Source organism: Protopterus annectens, chromosome 5.part0 (assembly GCF_019279795.1).
Source record: "Protopterus annectens isolate FY-2018-M chromosome 5.part0, PAN1.0, whole genome shotgun sequence".
Classification (NCBI taxonomy): Eukaryota; Metazoa; Chordata; order Ceratodontiformes; family Protopteridae; genus Protopterus; species Protopterus annectens.
The window spans coordinates 896878163-896900322 of record NC_056735.1 but is presented as its reverse complement, the minus strand read 5'-3'; the positions used below and the strand labels follow the sequence as shown (position 1 = coordinate 896900322).

Sequence of the window (22160 nt, the reverse complement as noted above, 5' to 3'; positions counted from 1 at the left end):
TGGCGGGTGGGTAACCTGGACTGCAACAGTGAATACACTCGAACATCTACATTTATGGTAAGTGTACACAACTGTACTATGTTCTTCATGTTTCACTGTTGCAGTCATTACATTTGGGTAGAGTCCCAAAGCTATGGATGGGAGGCTGGAGCTAAACATCATTAGGGGCAGTCATGAGGCCCTGCAGAAATGCAGTGGCAAAGCCTGCCCTGGATTTAGAGTAGAGTGGCAGATGATAGTGCTTTGTAAAGGTCTACACTGAACTCCAAGTAGCAGCCTCTAAAATGTACTTGGTTGGTACTCCCCTGAGAAAGGCTGCTGAAGTGGCTGCAGCTCTGGTTGAATGTGGCCTAATGCCCTTAGGCACTGGCTTGCCATGCTGTAAGTAGCAGAAATGAATGCAGTGGCCTATCCACTTTGAGATAGTCTGCTTTGAGATAGCCTTTTCTTGTGATCCTGCAGCATATGCCACTAGTAATTGCTCTGTCTTTCTGAAAACTTTGGTTCTGTCCAAGTAGAATCTAAGCTGTCTGTGTACGTCCAAAGAATGCAGAATTATTTCCCCCTTGTTCTTTGGATTTGGATAAAATGTTGGCAGATGAATAGTTTGGTTAAGAGCCACACTGGACACCACCTTAGGCATAAATGTTGGGTTTGTCCTCAGAGAGACCCTGTCTGATAAAAAATGATAAAAGGTTGCACCGCCATGAGTGCCTGTAGCTCTGAAAATCGTCTTGCAGAAGTTATTGCTACGAGCAGAGCTGTTTTCCAATATAGCAGCTGGCTCAAAAGAAGGTAGGGTGAGTTTTTCCAAGACATAGTTGAGGTCCCATGCAGGCATTGCTGATCTCCTTGGAGGCCTTAAATTTTTGGATCCTCTGAGGTACTGTTTTAATAAGGGATGAGAAAAGATTGGTGGTTCTGTATTGTAATGAGCCGAAACGGTAAAGGCATGAATTTTAATAGATGAAAAAGATAGGCCTTTGTCCAGCATCTCAGTTAAGTATTGCAAAATCTGAGGAATATTTGGCACAGCTGTATCAGTTTCTTGTGCCTGGTTCCAAGCACAGAATCTCTTCCATTTTCCAGCATAAGATTTTCTAGTACTAAGCCTTCTGGCCTCCAAAATGGCATCCATCACAGTTTTACTGAGAGGTGTGTTTTGTATGACTACATTATCCGCCATGCTGCCAGGTTTAAAGTCCTGAGTTGGCTGTGCAGGATCTGATTGTTTTGCTGGGACATTAGATGAGGTATTTGAGATAAGGTCCAAGCTGGGCATTGAGACAAGTTCTTTAGGATAGGAAACCAGTACTGGTGGGGCCTGTCTGGGGCAATCAGTATCATCTTTGGCTTCTCCTGTCTGGCCTTTAGGAGTACCTTGGGCAGGAGAGGCTGTGGGGGAAAGGCATATACTGATAGGTTGTTCCAGCTGAAAGATAGGGCATCCACTTTCCATGCTTGTCTGTGATAAGTCTTTGTGCAGAATCTTTTTAGTTGGTAGTTGTGAGGGGAGGCAAATAGATCTATGTCCGGGCATCTCCATTTCCTTGTTATCATGCTGAAGACTTGTGGATCCAGCTGCCACTCGCGAGGATCCATGAGGTTTCTGCTTAGTTCGTCTGCCAGAGTATTTTTCCTTCCTAGCAGGAATTGTGCCTGCAGATGCACTTAGTAAGTTAATGCTGTGTCCCACAAAGTCATGGCTAGTCTGCAAAGGGGGTAAAAATGTGTGCCCTCCTGCTTATATACCACATGACCATTGTGTTGTCTGTCTTTATCAGTAGTTGTCCTGGATGAAGTAGCTCCTTGAAGGCTGTCAGGGCATTCTGAACAGCTAGCATCTCTTTTTGATTGATATGTAGATGCATTTGGGTTGAGGACCTTGTGCCCTGAATGCATCTTCCTGCCATGTAGGCCCCCCCAGGCATAATCTGATGCATCCGTTGTTAGTGTCTGTCTGGCTGGGGGTAATGTGAATGGCTGTCCCTTGTTTTGGTGACACGCCTTTGCTCACCATCGAAACTCCTGTTGTAGGCAGGGAATAAGAGTAATCATTGTTTCCAGGCTGTGGCAATGTTGAGTCCAAACATTTTTTAGGTACCATTGAAGTTTCCTCATAGGCAGTCTTGCACATGGAATTAGTAGGATGCAGGATGCCATGAAGCTCAAAGCCTGCAGAATTTTTCTTGCAGATAACTGGGCCTTTGTTGCCAACAGTTTGAAATAGGTAGTCAGTTGCCTTTGTTTGTCTGGCGTGAGATAAGCCATCTGGGCAGTTGTATTTAAGCTTGCACCCAGGAATATTATCTCTTGAGAGGGTACTAATTTTGATTTCTTTTCATTGACTGTGTACCCTAGGCATGTTAGAAATCTTTGCACATATGCCAGATGTTGTAAAAGAATGTCCTTGTTCTCTGCTTGAATTAGACAGTCGTCCAAGTAAGGATATATTTGTATTCCCCTTTGTCTGCAGAATGCAATTACTGGTGCCAGGCACTTTGTAAAGACCCTGGGCGCAGTAGATAAGCCAAAGGACAGTGCAGAGAATTGGTAATGCATTAAGCCTGTCTTGAATCTGAGGTATCTTCTGCATAATTGTCTGACTGGGACATGCAGGTATGCCTCTTTTAGGTCTAGAGTCACCAGCCAAGTGTTCTTGCCCAGCATGGGCAGAAGCTGCTGCAAAGTGATTATCTTGAATTTTGGTATATCCAGGAATGTGTTCAGACTAGATAGGTCCAGTATTGGTCTCCAGGTCTTGTTCTTTCTGGGCACCAAGAACAGTCTTGAGTAAAATCCTTGTCCCTGCTCTTGCTCTGGTACTTGCTCAATGGCCCCCATATCCATGAGGGATGAGACTTGTTTTTGTGCCTCTGCCCATTGATTTTTTTGGCAGATCTGGCCAGCCGTTTGCCTTTGGCAGGGTATGGAAATGGAACTTGTACCCTTGTGACATGATATGTAGAACCCACTTGTCCTGGGTTATAATGTGCTGCCAGGAGATAAGTGCTTTGTGCAGGCAGGGGGAAGTCACTCGGACTGTTTCCTGTATGGTTGTAATTTGTCTTCTCCAACTTTGGAGGTAGAATCACCCCACTGCTTTGACCTGTAGGAACCTTGCACCTGGGATCTGCCTCTAGGGCATCTGGATCTGCCCCTTTGAGGTCTGTCTGACACAGGAAAGGACCAGTTCTTTGTAGGCCAGTGTCTACTACCATTTTGGACAGTTGTATTGTATATGACAGGATCTAACTTTAAATGAGGGTGGGGGTAGAAGGGTCATGTGATGCACGTAGAGCTATTTAAGGATTGTAAATGAAATTACAAATTTTTACTTCTGAAGCAGCTCGGTATTGACCGAGCGAAAGCGCTTAAGATTGTTGTTTTTCTTGTTCTCAATCAGTTTTTTAACTGTCATTCGACCACATTAAAGTGTTTTGGAATATTTTTACCAGTTTATACTTCCTTTGTGTTATCCGGGTCCTGTGGCTTTTGGGCAATATTTTATTCTTGGTTGGACTTTTTTTATTTTACCCAGTGTCTACTAAACCTAGGTGGCTGTACTTGTAAATAATCTTTGACAGTTTGCATAGATTTAGCTTTGTCCTCCATTTTCTTTAACACCTCCTCTGCCTTAACACCAAACAAAGTATCATGCCGTAAAGGTGCATCTATTAATTTAACTTTGACATGATCAGGCAGACTTTGTTCCTTTAACCAAGCATGCCTCCTAATTACTGAACCTGTAACTGTGGTCCTGCAGGAGGCCTCCAAAGAATCAAAACCACATTGCAAAGTATGCTTTCCAACTTGTTCAGCTGCATGCAATAAATCCTGCATTTCCTTGTTTTCTGCACATTCAGAGTTTAATAACATTTTCTGTTTAAGCAATGCCATGACATGTAGCTGATATTTGAGCATATGAAACTGATAGTTTAAGGCCCTTATAGCCAAGGTAGCAGATGTGTAAACCTTTTTTCCCCATCTATCTAGTGCCCTAGAATCTCTGTCAGAGGGGGTAGGGTTTCTTGCAGCAGAAGCCTTAACTCCTTTGGGACCCTGTGAAATAGTTTCTGGGTCTGCAGCAGGGTTTTTAAAAGAAGCTGGAGGTAAGGAGTCAGGGGTAAGACTAGACTCCGAAAACACATCATCTACAATATCGAACACAGGTGGAATGGCTAATGGCCTGTGTTGAGGTAGTAAAAGGAAATCCCTGAGCCTCTTTTTAGATTCTGCAAAATCTTGGCTCTCCCAGTGGAAATGCTCTCTCATGGTATGCAAGGTTTCCCCAAAAGAATAGTCCTCTGGAGGAAAAGCTGAAGGTATAGATTCTTCAGCATCAGAATCCTCATAGGGGGAAAAGAATATTCCTGATCAGAAGAGGAATCAGAAGAAATAGAAACCTGATCTGAAGATTCAGTCAGACTCTTGCCGAGGCCTCTTATCAGGAGGGGGATGGGAACCCCTGATAAATGTAATTAAGTATTCGGCCATTTTGAGCATCTGTTTTTTGGCTTAGAGACCTGTCCACGTGGCTCTTGAGTTTGTTTCTTTGCTTTAGAAGGTGCTTTAGTCTTTGCCTTTGAAGCTGAGGTTGGCTCAATGTAAAGAGGTTTAGGTCTGAATACACCCTCAGAAGCCGGTGCCTGCTCAGCGGCTCCGGAACCATCTGTAGGAATAGTATCCGAGGTTCCAATACCTTGAGTTTCCAGCGGCATAGCCGACTCCATGTGGGAGTCGGTAGCGGGCTGTGACTCTAAATTAGGGGGCGTCAGGGGCTGCGAAAGCACCTCACTGAGAACTGGCGAACCGGTAACTGGCTTAGGAGAAGCTTCATTGTTGGTTTTGGGCCTCGGTTGTCTGTCTCTCTCTTTTTATTTGCGTTTTTTTGTGAACTCCGGTAGTCGGATGGCTATCCAACGACATTTCTGGATAATTAAACTGGTGTCCAAAATAGTTTAAAGCAAAATCATACCGTCACTTAATAGTGCGTTGGTTAAATCTAGCACAAAACCGACAACCAGCAACGTTGTGATCAGGGCCTAGGGAAGGGATACAGTAAGAATGAAAGTCCTTATGAGGTATTTGCTTTCGACAAGAAATACAATGATTAACTTTTTCTGACATTGGTCTGGAGCAAGAAAAAAGTTTCCCCAATGGGGTACTTAGCTTTATTGAAGACTTCGGATCTGAAACTCGAACACGAATATCTCAGGAGTGGGCCAACCGGCACTTGCGAACTGCTTCTGCTTTGGGCACCGCGTGGCAAGAAAGACTAAAGAAAATGGCATTGGCCGCATATAACCCTGACAACCTGATGTCAGGGAAGGGGCAACAGCAGCCGATGCAGGACTCAGGACTTTGGAATTCAGGCCGACAGAGGGCAACCTGCCAGCAGGATTACCCAAATGTAATGACTGCAACAGTGAAACACGAAGAACATCTACTAGAATTCAGCCCAACCAGCCATGATTACCATACTTACTATAAACAGGTTTATATATTGCACACTCAAAACTGAGAATTTTACCAAAAGAACCACTGCAAACCTAAAACAGCTCCTTAACACCCTCAAACCTAAATTTACACTTAAAGTAACTAAATTTTGACAATAATAAAATATCGAAATATAGACCAAACTTTTGATTTACTGCAATGTCAAAAAGCAAATGCACTTAAAACATTTCTCACCAAAAATAAGCCCATAAAGATAAAATTACTTCATATTAGGTTATTAAATTACTGTAAAACATTAACCACAACAAGCCAGTCAAAAACAACATCATAAGCAAAATAGACTCGGTTCTAATGAATAAAAAAACAAATAAAAAATAAACTACATAAAATTGTTAAACTATAAAAGCTAACAAAATCTAACACATACTTTACTAAAAATAATTTGTAAAATAAACAAACTGTTACTTCAAAACATAAAATGATTAATTAAAATCATGTGCGATGACCTCTTACCATTGCATTTTATTGTAATTATGCTCTCATCAGCTGTAGCAGACATTCTGATTCTTATACAAATAGTTTTCACTTAAGCTGCTTCAGTGCATCTGTATTTGTATTTACTGTAGGCTGAGCAATTGTCCAGCTACTTCCTAATTCCATATCAAGTGGCATAGCCTTCTAACGATGTAAATGATAGCACAGAGTGTTTGACAGTTTGTAATGGGTAAATGTTTTGTGTAGTCTGTGGCAGATTTCAAAACATTAAATGCAACACAATGAGTCATTCAATCAGGCAATAAATCAGCAAATAAATGCAGTAATATTCAAGTAAAAGCAAAATAGGGCAAAATAAGGTTTGTAGTCTTTGTAAAGTGTATAATGCTTGGCATATAATACAGTAACATGTATAACTTTACTTGTTGGATTGATGAATACCTGGCTTGTAATAACACTTTCTCTGCTGAATATACAACTTACTTATTGAAGGGCTTCAGTGGCTGAGTCCACCAATGTGAGCAACTTCATGATCATTACTACAGTTCACTGAACTTTGAATTTTCCTATGTCATCCTGCCTTCTCTGCTGCACTTTTGGCTATCACAACCATATCATCACTACTTTTAATGCATCCACATGCTACACAAGCTTGTGATATTCATCATCAATGACCTTTGCCTTTTCAGGGTCCATCGTTATCTTCCCACTGTTCACTTCTTTCTGCCATTCTATATAATTTAATTGACATTTTAGTTAAAAATTGCAATCTGTATGTACTGCTCACAACACAATGACATCAAGTGAGGCACAACTACTTGAGAAGTGAGTGACAGCTCAGCTAGGTACTACCTTGCAGTTGCGTCACATAACTGTTACCTGAAATCTGCCCTCCTGTTACATTCGGCTACGCATATTTTTTACTTTGCTTTCTCAGAGGTACAAGAGTGGTTACTGAGGAAGGTAATAACTTTGCTTTCTCAGTAGCTACTCCACAGACATGGCCAATCCTGATTAACAAAAATTTGGAGCCCCTGTCGATTCCTGCTTAATATTCTAATGAAAAGATCTACTGTGGGCTATACTGCTATTAGTGAATGTTTGTTTTTCTCCACAGTGTTTGGGCAGGGTGGAAATTGCTTTATTAGTGGGCAGGGTATAGAACATTTGGTACTTATGTATTATCGCAACCATGTAAGTACCGACTGAAACTACAAGGCATACCATTAGGCAAATTAACTGTCAGAATTCCACAAATGTTAAGCATCCCGTAGGAAAGTTATGGTCGTGTCCCACATTAGACAATAAAATCTGCATGCTGTAAACAGCAGCTGACACCAGCAGACTTAAAAAAATGGTTTATAATTGTTATGTCTGGTAAGGTCCACTTAACCTGCTGTAAAACATGTACAAACTTGTGACAAAAACAGGAGTTGCTTTCGCATGTGTTTCCTGTAGGATACAAACTCTGACATTGTAAAATGTTTACTGACTTCACTGCTCAGTACTTCATCAGAACCCCCCCCCCCCCTGTTTACTGCCCTGCTGACACCATCCGTTAACTGTTTATGCCTTTAAAAGCCAACAAAAATGTTGATATTTTCCTGTAAGTGCAACTACATGGAGCACATAAAGCCCCACGCAGTACACAAAATTATGATCATCTCATCGATCAAACCCTGAAATTATGTGCTAGTGACATGGATGGTAACACTGTCCTCCCCAAATTTGTGAGCCATCCATTTGTTGAGCAGAAAACAAGGTGAGTACAATCTCAGAACTGATCGCTTGGAAAAGAGCCACTTGTCCTGCTCGGAATGTAGTTGCATTAGACGGAATGTGGTTGCGATAATACGGAAGTACTGAACATTTATAAATGCATTACTTTTGTGATGTTGACCCCAAAACATGGATGTCAGTGCCCTATTTCCACAAATGTTTCTATGAATCCAGGGCATACTTTTAATTTTTGGTTTTGCAGCTGGTGAATTATTATTATTTATTATTTTATTATTCTATTTACATTTGTTGACATGGAGAGTCCGACTGGACACAGGTCCATTTTCAATGGAGGCTCAAGGAGAAAAGCTCCACATTAAGTATTATTTTCATTATACAGTTAAAAAAAATAGCATTTAAATATAGACATTAGTCCAGTTAAGGATGCAAGACAAGAAGAAAACAGATGTAAAACAGCTGTAAAGCATAGTACAATTTTAAAGAAAAAAGGTAACATTGTTCATAGTGCTGAACTGGCAGAGATGAAGCGGATAATACTCTTGGGCTTAATGGGACTGTACCTTTAAGACCTACATTACTTTCATGTCAGCTGTTCATTGAAACATTCCTTGTATTTTTTGATTGGATAGTTTTTATTGAATGAAATGTGTGTTTCTGTTTAAAGTGTTGCTTCCTAGTTTGTGACTTTTAGATCTGAAGAAGAGTTTACTGCTTGGAAGTGCTTATCTGCATTATCTTATTTATTAAATGTTTTGTGTGCTTTTAAACTGGAGTTGGCCTTGTTAGGTGGACTGCTCTTTTTTCTTGGTTTTGTGTTTTTTGCTTGGGACCAAGTTTTTGCTGCAGTTTGTGTATTTCTCTTAATATTTTTCTAATTTTTTTTTGGGGGGGGTGAAAAATCTGTCTCTTGATAAAGTGTCATGTTTCTCAAAATATTTGCAGAAAGTGTCCCACAAGATTTTGTGCTTTATCAAAATCATTAAATATTGTTTTTTAAACATAGATGCTCTACATATATATTTTTTCTGGGAATTAACAAAACATGTCACCCTTCTCTCAACAATGTTCTTAAAATAAGTATATTTTGCTTTGCTATTATATTACAGTAACATAAGATTGAAAACAAGGCGAAAAATTAATTCAACACAAAGCCCTCTACAAAGACTGTATGATGCTGGAGTTATCCTTTTGAATAATTATTAGAAGAATTACAGGACTTAATGCACTTTAAAAGTGATATAATCATGCATTATGTATTTTACTATGTTAAAAACACACGTGCCATGCAATGCTGCAAAAACAAATAATTTTTAAGAGTTCATACTGATGACTCTCTCCAATAAATCCATCTTTATCTAAAGTAATCCTATGGCAGTCCTATGGCTAGACAAGAAGAAAAAGACAATTTCACAACACTACTATACAAATTGCAATTATAAATTGTGCTGTTGTACTGCATTTAAAACTTGAACTTAACATTCTCAAACATTTTTTTTTCATTTTGAAAATACATTCAGCTAAATATACCAGTAATTGCAAATAAGTATTGTCACCTTTGTCATACAGTTTCACATAAATAATGATATACTTTATAAAAATCAAGAGATATTATGTGAGATAAAAAATTTTAATATATTTTTCACTTTTAATTCTTTTACTGAGAAATGCGTTAAGAATAATATAGCTTCACTTCTTAGGAAAAGAAAATAATTTCTTATTTTGTTCGGCATGATTGCAATTTAATTGTTACTTACTGAAACTTTTTTCTCCAACTGATTTACCACCAATTCTGAGCAGCCAGCATAGCATGGAGAAATATATTCTACTCCATCTGAACCACAGATTGGATTGAATGCCCCTTTTATGCAATTGCAATGATTGTGACATGTTGAATTAATGTCTATGTTTGAACTAAAAGAAAAACAAAAAGGAAAGTACACTTAATTCAAGAAAATATCAAACGTTTGCTCTTTCCTACTTCATAAATATATATATAGTAATTATCTGAGTTCTGTTAGACAGGAAAATACACAAAACTGTTAAATATGAATGTGTACTGCCACACCTATAAATATTATTAAAGATTATAACTTCTGCTATTCTTTTTTGTTCTCAAGATATACAAATTGTTTAAACATTTTAAACAGCGTAGATTGATTTTTTTTCAAATGCAAATTTTACTCATCAGAATGATAAAAAAATTGCATTTCTAAAGCATACTTACTGCTATTCTTAATTGGCACAACTGGAATAAACAGAAGCTAAACAGCAAATGAGAACTTTTATGTGTGTGTGTGTGTGTGTGTGTGTGTGTGTGTGTGTGGGTGTGTGTCATTTTCATAATAACATAGCACTATCATGAAAAATTCACAAACATTAGACATAAATAAAGGAAAAGATATGAGAAACAAAGAGAACATTAATGCTTTTCAATATATCATACTCTACATCTATCCGTCTTGAACTCTTAAGTCTATTCTAGTTGAAAAACTTTGGTCAACCCCCATTAATTTACAAAACAGCAAACTACTTACATACCTGGTGTGGAAAGTTCATAGGATAAGTTTAGTTATCTAAAATCAATTGTTCTTTGTTAAAAGGTAATCCATTGGGAGGGTGGCCTAATGGTTAAGGAATTTGCCTTACAAACACAAGGGGCAGGGTATGAGTCTCACAAAGGATAGTTGGCAAGGCTTACAGTGGCTTGTAAGAGCAGTTAGCCTAGTACTAACCTCCGAACCTTTTTTATTACATTTGAATCAGAATACATTAGCACCTTTTACCTTGAATGCAGTAGCTCAAGAATTACAAAATATTAACTTTTGTATTGTAAGAAAGTATCAAAAGTACACCTGGCTTTTATATATAAGTGCAGCAGTTTAACAGAGTCCAGATATGTCATCTTCAAAAATACTCACTACTCAGATGAGGACATCTTGGCTCCCATTCATGCTGCATGATTGAAGGACTTTTTTTTTTTTTCATTTTATGACCACCCATTGCTTATTTAAGTAGGTAGATGGATAAGTTTTCTTGTTCTAAAGAATTTAGAAAAGTCATCTGTATATCTACTTAACTGAATAAACTGCATGAAACTTCAACATGGTATCTTTATTCCTCCCAGAAGGAGGAATCAGAAAGATAGTCTGTTATATCTGCATGCTAAAGTGATTTTATCTGGACTAATCCTTTGTACTCTGTTTCAGTAGTCAGTTCATGTATACACAAGCATTTCACTGACATCAAAATCAAACATTTCCCCCAACAACCCATTGAGTAGTTTGTTTATGTATGCACAAGTATTTCACTGACATCATAATGAAGCATTTCCCACAAACAACACCTAAAGTTGTTTATTCATGTATGAACATGCACTTCACTAACATCAAAATAAAATATTTCACTCAATAACCCCTTCAGCAGTTTGTCCACATATACACAACCAATTCGCTAGTATCAAAATATTTTCTCCCAATGTCCCCTTCAGCAGTTTCCCACATATAAACAACCACTTAATTGACATCAAAGTAAAACATTTCCCCAATGACCTCATCAGTAGTTTGTCAACGTATGCACGCTCACATATACATACATTCAGACACTCACTTCTTCTCACATACTGGAAGTAGTATACATGATACCTGAAAAAAAAAATGTTACAATAAATAAATAATAATCATCATCATCAAAATAAAAACTTTTCCCACACTTCTTCCACATTACTTCCTTCTTCTTGGATCAGCTTGCCTTAGTCACCAGAGACAGTCTAAGCCAACAGGAAGGGCTCCTCATTGCATCATGCAGCAATCCAGTCAGGTGCTCATTTAGCAATGCTTTTGCCATTTCTGAATGCTACCAATTACAACTGATTGATGATCAGGAAGCCTAATGCTAGGATGTTTGCAAGAAGCAGAAGGTTTTTTTTTGTTTGCTTTTGATCTCCTCAAGGAATAATAGTTAACTTTCAGAGTTAGCACATTTTTTTAACTTAGGGGGTGGCTGCAGCTCAGCGGTCAGTAGTACAAGCCACCCTTGACAAATGCTGAGTTCTGGCCATTGACATAACTTCAGAGGAGGGTGAGAAACATGTTTCCACTGAAACCCAACACTTATTCCCTTGTATTTCTTTCCTTGTCCAGAAGAATTACTGGCAGATCCCAATATATATCCCCCACAAGATTTTTCTAGGCAAAGTCTAGATAGGTTTCTTCTTCCATACTTTTTCACACTGTCTTACTTTTTAGCTCTTCCCCATGTTTTAACAAACCTTAAGTGACTAAGACTCCACTATAATAAGCCTGGAGGATATAACTGAATTACTGTAGGTGTCAGGGGGCCATTAGGCCCCCAGAATTCATAGGGTTCTAGATCTTCTGAGGTGCATCCTAGAGCTTTTTTTACAACCTTTTGATTAAATGATCACATAAACAAAAATTCACATGTAACAGCCAGCGTATTGGTGAAGCAGGATAAATCTCTATGCCCCAGGCAATCTGGGTTCAATTAACAGCTTGAGTGCTTGAGGTGCTGGCAGGGAGGGATGGGCATGCTCATCCTGTCTGGGGGTGGTAATTTTACAGCTACTCATTGCAAGGAGGTATGGTCCAGAGATGCAAATGCAAGATGGTACAATGGCAGGTCATAGGCACAATGGCAGGTCATAAAATTAAAAAAAACTATCCTTCAACCACGGGGAACCAATATGTCAGCTTTGACCCTTATTGAAGGCAGTCTAAGGATGGAAAGAGGGATTGATAGACCTGGCAAATGAGAAAGGGCTGGATGTGTGAAAAAAATTGCAAGTCAGGAAAGAACTATGGTCTTATTTTTTCTTTCAAGGAAAAACAAGGTGTGTATAAAGCTTAATGTTCAAAGCTAACAAAATAGCAATTCCCCAAAACTTGAGAAGACAAAAGCAAGGTTATATAAATCTGGACTGAGAATAGGGATAGCTACCTTCTGTGTACCCCCCTGATGTTAGAATGAGATGAAAGCAAACATACAAATTGTCAGCAACATATATTATACAACTGATGGTCTGGGAAATGAAACCAAAGAACATGGATAAAACCAACACAAAGACAGGGAGAATATTCATACTCCACACAGAGACAGGGTGCACATTCATATTCCAGATAGAGACAGAGAGTACATTCACACTTCACACAGGGACATAGAGTACATTCCCACTCCACACAGAGACAGGGAGCACATTCACACTCCACACAGAGACAGGGTGTACATTCACACTTCACACAGGGACAGGGAGTACATTCCCACTCCACAAAGAGACAGGGAGCACATTCACACTCCACACAGAGACAGGGTGTACATTCACACTCCATACAGAGACAGGGTGTACATTCACACTTCACACAGAGACAGGGTATACATTCATAGTCCAGATGGAGACATGGAGTACAGTCACACTTCACACAGGGACAGGGTGCACATTCACACCACACAGAGACAGGGTGCACATTTGTACTCCTGATAGAGACATGGAGTACAGTCACACTTCACACAGGGAAAGAGAGTACATTCCCACTCCATAGAGAGACAGGGAGTACATCCACACTCCACACAGAGACAGGGAGTACATTTACACTTCACACAGGGACAGGGAGGACATTCCAACTCCACACAGAGACAGGGAATAGATTCATACTCCACACAGAGACAGGGATTACATTCATACTCCTCACAGAGACAGGGTGTACATTCACACTCCATACCGAGACAGGGAGTACATTCACACTTCACACAGGGACAGGGAATACATTCCTATGCCACACAGAGACAGGGAGTAACCACAAAAAGACAGGGGTACATTCATACTGCACATACAAGAAATTAAAAGCTCTTATTGATTAGAATTTTTGATGTCTGACTAGAATGGAAAGTGAATAAGATTATGGGTAACTTGCTACTTTTAGAACTACTGCCACCTCTCTACAACATCTACATATGTGTATGAACACAAACACACACACACACACACACACACACACACACACACACACACACACACACACACACACACACACACACACACACACACACACACACACACACACACACACACACACACACACACACACACACACACACACACACACATAGGTTCATAGGTTCATAGGTTGGTAATAGGCTATCAGCCCTAGGGCCTATACAAGCCTAGTCATAACAATTCCCTGGCTATTTCTTCCCACACTATTTACTTCCCTGGACCCCTGTTTAGCAGGGCAACTGACGTGATCCCCGGGGTGAATTTCCTTTCTCCCATCCAATCGTCAAGGTTCCTTTTGAAGAGGGTCAAAGAGGCACTCTGCTTGACATGTATGGGCAATCTATTCCAGTCTGGAGAGTCTCTGGGTCAGGAACCTATCCCTCCAGCATGTTATGTGTATTGTGATGACAAGGTTTAGATCCCTGGAGCGTGTGGCTCTGAGGGATTGGGATTTCTTTAAGTGTAGCATGTCCAACAGCTCTGGGTTTGACATGGCCTTGAATGTTAAGCAGAGATTGCCTCTGAGTAGACGATATGCGACAGAGGATAGCTGGAGTTTTTTAAGGTGGTCAGAGTAGGGCATCTGTTTTAGGCCTGTGATTCTTTTAGTGAGGAATTTCTGTGGCCTTTCCAGTTGTTGCAGATGTCTTGAGAGGTACATACCAAATGGGGCGTTGTATTCTATAATGGGTCTAATGAGGGATGAGTACAGTGGGACAATGACCTCCTTTTTTCTGGATGAAAAGCCCTTAGTGATGAGGTGTGCCACATAGAAGGATTTCCTGACTGTTGTGGTGATGTGGTTATCGAAGGTGAGACCACTGTCCACCTGTGTCCTTAAGTCTGTTATCACACGTTCGGTGTTTAGTGTACTGCCACCTATATTGTAATTCACGGATACATGTTTTTTTCCCAAAGGGGATAACTATACATTTCTTGGCATTGAGCTTGAGTCCATGGCTCTGGCACCAAGCATCTGTTTCTGTAAGGCCCTTTTGTAGAGTATCCACATCATTTGAGGATTCAATAATGGCTCCCAGTTTGCAGTCATCTGTGAACTTTGTTATCCAGAGTCCCTTAGTGTTGTCCTGCACTTCAGAGAAGTAGATGCCAAACAAGAGCGGTCCCAGGACTGAACCCTGAGGTACTCCACTTGTCACTTGTCTGGAGCTGGATTTGGAGTCGGCTACTTTTACAGTGTGGGTTCAATCAGTAAGCCAGTTAGCAACCCATTGGGTGATGTAGGGATTAATGCCCAGCTTAGTAAGTTTATCTATGATTCCAGAGTGGGGGATGGTGTCAAAGGCCTTGGCAAGGTCTAGATAGGCTGTGTGGACCACCTTACCCTTGTCCATGGCTCTGGAGACTGATTTGAAGAAGTCAATCAGGTTCAGGAGACAAGATCGGCCCTTCACAAACCCAAACTGGGTGGGGTCCAGTGTTTGAAGGTTGCCAATGTCTTTGTTTATAAGTTCCATGATAATACGCTCCATGGCCTTGCCAATAAGGCTTGTCAGACTGATGGGATGGCAGTTTCCGGGATCCAAGGTGGATCCACCCTTGTGGAGTGGGATAACTGTAGCTCTGCGCCACTCAGTGGGCACGAAACCTGAGGTGAGGCTATGATTAAACATGACACTTAGGTGAGGTGCCAGTTCATATTGTAGTTCATGTAGTACACAGCCTGGGATGTCATCTGCTCCCATGGATGCTGTATTCTTAGCTTTGGAGAGTGCATTTTTTACCTGTGTGGCCATTATTACTGGAATTTGGCAATCTTCCGGTATTGAGATGGGCCATTTAGGGGGTGAGAGGAGGGTGAAGTTGGCACTGAATCGATCTGCCAGGATATTGGCAATATCCTTGGGATCAGTATATTTAATGCCATTCTGTTTTAGCTCAGAGCAGATCTGAGCATTGCCATTTAGATTCTTGACATAGTTATAGAATGCCTTGTGGTTGTCTTTGGAATCTTTGGCAATTTTATTTTCGTAACTAGCTTTGGAGGATTTTATGAGGGATCTCAGTTTCTTACTGAGGCTGGTAAAGAAGTTTTTTGCATCTTGGGATTTTCCTCTTTTCTGCAACAGTTTCTTCCTTTTGTTGTAAAGTTTGTTTATGGCAGTGGACCACCAGATTGGCTTCCTTTTTTTGGATGAGAGCATCTTGGTTCTATTTGGGATGGCACGATTCATGCATGAGTGGATGTGCTCGTACAGTGCCTTAATGTAGGATTCAGCAGTTGAACTTTCAGTTCCCGTCTGCATGGGTGTCATGAAGTTTGTCACTTCTGACTTGAGTAGCATGAAGTTGGCTTTGGAGAAGTTTTTTTATGGGGGTTTCCTTACTGGGGGGTGTGGTGGGATGTGGGTGTTAAAGGTGATTAGCTTATGGTCAGACCTGCCTAACAAGGGGGTGACCATAGGTGTGGAGCATCAATTTTTCATGTTGGTAATGAAAAGGTCTAGGATATTGGAGCCCCTGGTGGGACTATGGATTAGTTGATCCAGAGCGTTGGAATTTATGAATTCCAAGAATCGTTGGTCAAAGGTGTTGGTACATGAGTAGTTTTCCCAGTTAATGGCAGGGTAGTTAAAATCACCCAGTACACATTCATATACACACATACTCAAAATAATTTTCATCAGAAACAACCACAGTGGTTATCAGTTGCAGCCACTTAATTGAACATACGCACCCCATATATTTGGCAGTGTTAGAAATAGCCACAGTAACGTGTCAGTGAAGTATTCTTGCTGACTTCACACAAACTGAGCCTACTTCTGCAAAGCCAGAATAATGACTGCTTGACTTGGACAAATGACGACAGTGGTAATTGTTTTAATCCACAAACAACCCCTGTGGAATTTATCTTCTCAGCTCACTGTTGTCATAATAAAGTGTGCAACACACTGGATCCCTCATCGCCTAATTTATTTGTCACCAAAACTGCAAACTTTATGTGGAACAGACTAAAATATTATGCAAAAAAAATCAGACTTTTGCAAACTCACAGACAGATTAGATCACCTTTGCTCCCCCCTTCACTTCCAACAAACACACAGCTATGATCATAAATTACAGCCATTTGTATGGCTGTGACTCTTGCAGTATACAGTATTTGCACTTAGGTTATTCATACAATATTGAACAGTAGCACTATGGATGGTTGATGCTATGTATGTCTGTGGGTGCATACTTTAGTGGGCTTATACATATAGACATGTAGCTAAACATGTTACGGTACTGTTATCCTAATCATTAGCTGCCACTGGGGGTCAATTACTGTCTGTTAGACCATTTTGACATCACTGAAGTTTGACTTTTGTTTTTGTTGTAATTTATTGTATTACAGACACTACATTTCATGGGAAATTACTGTATGTGAAAACAGCAGTCTGTATACCGTTGGTACAAATGTCGCATATCTACTTTATTAATCTGCGTGATCTAATGTTATTAAGTTATTAATGCATGTTTAACTGCACCATTCACTCAGGTTGTGTTGTTGGCTTAGCAACTTGAACCATTCCATGTGCAGATGGCTATGGGCTCTATTCCCTTCCTTTACTTGTTTATTGTGGCATTGTAGTGGGAGTTTACTTTTCTTCTGACTACAGTGCCTACAACAATGCAATGTACACATTGGCATGAGCTGTATGTCATTTCTTTAATTTTGAACTTTTGTGACACACACCATTAGAGTCTGTTTCATTGCAGGTATAGCTCAACATGTAAATACATTGCCTTTAAGTTTCCATGAGCTGATGGCCGTAGGTTCAAGTTTTCTCAGAAAATAAACTGCCACATCATTCTTACTGTGGGGTTGTTGTTTCCTGCACTTTGCAGTATAGCATACACAATATAGTCAGTCTAAAGCTGTGCCTCAGCTGTGTTTTTTTCACAATATTTGTACTTCTCTCTTCTCTACCCTCTTTCTTGCTATCCTTTCATTTATATACATTTATTTTTTGTACTTCATTTCTTTCTGTTTGTTTTACATTTATATTTGCAGCATCCAGATCAGCACCCATTCTAACATAATGGCCTGTTAGCCAACCACTGGTGGCATCTACACCATGAACACCACCAACATACTGTCATCGGCATTGCCAGCCACTGCTGTCGCCTCACACTTGGGGCAGCTCCTGCAGCAGCCACTGGCAGCAACCCTGCTACAGAAGGTGCTTCTATACAACCTACAGAGGCAGTGACAGTGGAGCTACCACCTATACTACCTGCAGTAGTTGGAGGGAATAGCATTGGAATTTGCAGACAGGCAGCTGGATGCCTGCATTAGTCATTTAGAGACCCTCCTCTAGTAACTCATTGATGTGCACCCCTGTTCTGCACTGGTTCTGCCATCTAAGCCAGGGGACAGTGGTGAGGGAGCCCTGAGTTGCAACTAAGCTCCCACTGGGTCATGGCTATCAAGGATTACAGCTGGGCACCACATCCTATCCCCCATCCTAGTGTTCCCCTCCTCTGGGCTTATGCCTGCCTGTTTGTTGCCTGATCCTCCCCATCACTATTGTCTCTCATTGTGTGTCCACTATCTCCTTCTCCACAGTGTCCCCATTCCTCATGATGTCAGCAACTCCCCTGTCATTCTTGTCTGTCTTCTGTTTGTTTGTGCACCTGATACCTACACTAGTCCACTTACTTTCCTCTTATTTCCTCTTACTCCATTCCCCAACTTACCTTCTCTTCATAGAAATGAAATGGGCATCTGACCCAGAAAATAACTTTTTGTACTTCTGTATTATCGCAACCAGATTTTAGTGGTTGCAAAATTCGCAACCTAGAATCGAAATGAGTGCAGGACACACTGTAACATGTTATTCTAAGACCACTACTCAAAATACACTTCTACAAAAAATTTATTGAAGAGAGGAGGCTGATGAGTTCAAAAGACAGAAGTCCCTTTACTTTTTCTGCTGATCTTGTTTATTTAATCTCAGTGCTGTGTAACATAAACTACATTGATATGATGTCAGATAGGAACAGGACATGCTCATGGCACTTTATTCAACGTTTTCCTCTAACTTTCTTTTGAATACAAACCAGCTATGGAAACACACCTTTTGTAAGCATGTTTGTGTCACAACGGGAAAATCGTAGCCCTGTCAAATGTAGCCATTACAGTTGGTTTCTGGATAACATGCAGCACAGGACAGAAGCAAGTAATGTAATGAATTACACCTGACAGGGCATGATAAAACAAGGGGATTCTAGCCTGTGTTGAGCCAAAGCCTCTTAGTCAAGATTGCAGTGCTGTAAAAAACCACAAAAAAAAAAAAAAAAAAAAAACCCTTTAAAAATAAGACATGAAAGCACAGAAGATAAACGGCTTCAGTTCCTTATTTCAGCCCTACATAGCGTCACAGCAAAATAAAAGCTTTACAAATGCACACGTAAATAAACACATTAATGAAAAGCCTGAGTAACAGATGTTAGAGTCAAGCTGGAACTGTATGCCTTAACCAATTCTTAGTCTCTGTTACGGCAGTAAATGACAGAACCCGAAGACGGAATTTGGCCAGTACTCCCATCCCTGTTGCAGAAACGAGGTTATTGGACAGTGATTTGGACTTTAAATAAGCCTTGCCAGTGCAGGATAAATGCCTTTCGGCATAACATTAGGAAGTAGGACGATTTCCAAATCTGGTTGAGATAATACGCAAATACCAATTTTTTTTTCCTCTTTCCACACTTCCATCCTGTTCATTCCCTAATTTTTCACTTTATGTTCTACTCTACGATTGCTTCCTCCTTTTCATCTCTTTTCTATATTCCGTCCTTCCAACCTATATTTTGGTCAATGAACAGATCACTGCACATACATTATATCTCTTTAAGACTTCCACATAATTTCTTGCCATTACTGTGTGCACCAGATTCCTCAGAGCTTTGCTGAGATGCATACAGTATGAATGAGCACAGCTTCTTTTTCTGTTTCCCTACAGCCAGAACTTAGTAGTACATTCTGTTCCCAAAGTTCCTGCAGCAGTTGTGAATAGAAAGAGCTATAGTTCTCTTGCTGTTTCTCATATTTATTCATTCTTAATGTACATCGGGTCTCATCATGCTAACAAGATAAACAGTGGTGGGCCGGCTATGACTGCACATGCCATCTTTCTGAATCACAGTTTACATGTGCTACAAAATGCTCTGATGCTTTAAGTTGACCATATCAAGGCAACGTGTGTGAGCCTGAATGATTCTTAACATACAGCTTCAAGGTTTATACAATTAATTACTCTACTCTACATTTATTGAAAGAAAAGAAGCCCAAAGAGCTGATTACTCTAAAATTAAATTTATTAACAATTTAAGTGCTTTTGTCCAAAGATTCATCAGAATATGGTACAGTAACAGAAGTGAAGTTTTAACTTATGAAACTGCCAGCCTCACTTCAAGGTAACACATCTGCATATTTCTTTTGTTTATCATTTACTCAGCTAATTGACTGTAGATTTACTCAGCTGGCTGGATACATGTACAAAAATGAGTGAAGTCCGAAATGTAGTAGGGATATTTTGCATGGGTACCTGACTAATGTATGACTTGTCATGTAATTGATAAAAAATGAATCATATTCAGAACTTTGAAATAATAAATCTATGAACAGTGAAAATAGCTAATGTTAATGTACAAAAGTCCTTCTAGAGTGAGATAAAACAAGCTAATCATAAAGAAAGAATTACAGAAATTTAACTGAGATTTTTGTAACACTGTGTACAATGTATATTTCCACAAAATGGTCAGCTGCTAAAAAAACACTGTTAAAATCTTCTGATAGGATGTTGTCAACCTTCATTTTATGCTTGACAGATGGTTCGATTTCAATGTCAGAACTGACTCGGCCATTACTACAGCTCATGACAGCCAAAAACTCTTGAGCTTCACCTCTACCCACAATCCCTGTCTTTCAATTACCCAAGATCTTATTTGTCACTTTCCGCAATGGTCATGTTTAGCTACTTTTCCCAAGCTTTAATGGGTTTAGGTAAATTATTTTTGTCTTTTTCTAACAGTTTCTTCTCTCCTCTTCAATTTTTTCCTTTACTTAGTGGAATCCTTAAACTATCATTGTTGATACGTTTTTCCCCCACACTTTTGTGTATTACCAACTATCATCGTTGATAGTTCACCTCCCCTCTCTCTTGTAGTGCTTTCCCTTTCCTGTACATATTTGTATACTTCTTCAGCTGTTATCGCTGATAGTCTTTTTCCCCTCTTCTCTCCTTTAAGAAAAAAAAAAAAAAGGAAGGGTAAGGGCCACTCTGGTTTTATAAAATGCCAGAAGTGCGGCCATAAAATACACTCATCAGATTTTCATTCTCTTTGCTTATATTGGCCCCCTCCATTTGCAAGAAGACTGCAGTATTTGTCATGCCTTTAGACACTGACCCCTTGTGGAAAGGTGACATAAGCTCATTTTAAAAGATTTGCTTCCCTCAGCTTTTAGTGAAGCCTTATCTTCTGGAGATGAATGGAAAACAGACATTTCAACACCTTCATCCTCATCTTCACTGGACAAAGGCAAAAAAAGACCTCTCCATCTGTTCTGAAAGCAAAAAAAATTGAAACCCCCAGTTCCGAAAGGAACAATGGAACCACGGGCCTCTGCTACTGATACACTTTCGATTCCGACCTCCTCAGGTCTTGACATCAAAACTTCCTTTACCCCACTGAAAACTCCTCCTCTAACCTCTTCTGAGGTCTTAGAGTTGTCTGTTCCAGATCTCCCGGCACCAATTGTATTGGCTCCTGAGTTATTAATTTCTTTCGGAACTGGTAGTTACCCTAAGCTCTTTGGTGGCTTCGGAACTGGAGACCTCCCAGAGACATAGCTACCCTGTCAATTAAGGGAGGCAGGTCTCTAGTCCAGGTTTTTCAGAGCCATCCTTGCTTCTCAGAGCTTCAGCAAGAGTTAGTTCAGCTCTGGCTTCAGTCTCAAGGGTCAGTTATTCAGAGCAGGGAGTGACCCCGGTCCCAAGGCAGTCTATCTTGTTTCCAGACTCCCTTCCCTCCTTGGGGAGGCCCTGCCTTTGATGGAGAGGGCCCTCTCACTCACAGTGACTCAGCCAGTGCCTTCATCCTTTGATTAGGTACCTCCACTAGCTTGATTATTCCTCCTGCTTCTCCACTGGGACAGTGGGTGCCAAAGTCTCAGATTTCACAGGCCCAGGTTCTGTTATCTTCTGATACCTCCTCAGATTATTCCCCTGAGGAGGTCCTTCAGAAAAAGAAGTGCAAGAGGAAACACTTGGATTCTCCACAGGAATCAGTTACTGAGGACACAGATTTTGATGAAGGGGAATGGTCCCCATGGTCACCTCCTGATGATTTCTCATTTGGAGACATCTTAGGAATTTTAAAACAAAGGGGTGGCTGGAAGTCCAAAAACTTTCCTCTGAGGAGTCTGTTTATCTGCAGGCTTTTGGCACCT

At 40.3% G+C, this 22160-nt stretch overlaps 1 protein-coding gene across 1 annotated transcript in view; it reads right to left on the bottom strand.

Moving 5' to 3' along the window:
* Positions 1–22160, bottom strand: part of SLCO2B1 (solute carrier organic anion transporter family member 2B1) — a 1297574-nt gene that overhangs the window by 169514 nt on the left and 1105900 nt on the right. The window contains exon 11 of the mRNA XM_044072692.1: positions 9450–9606. Within this exon, the coding sequence (XP_043928627.1) occupies positions 9450–9606 (157 nt within the window). The remainder of the gene's footprint in view (positions 1–9449; positions 9607–22160) is intronic.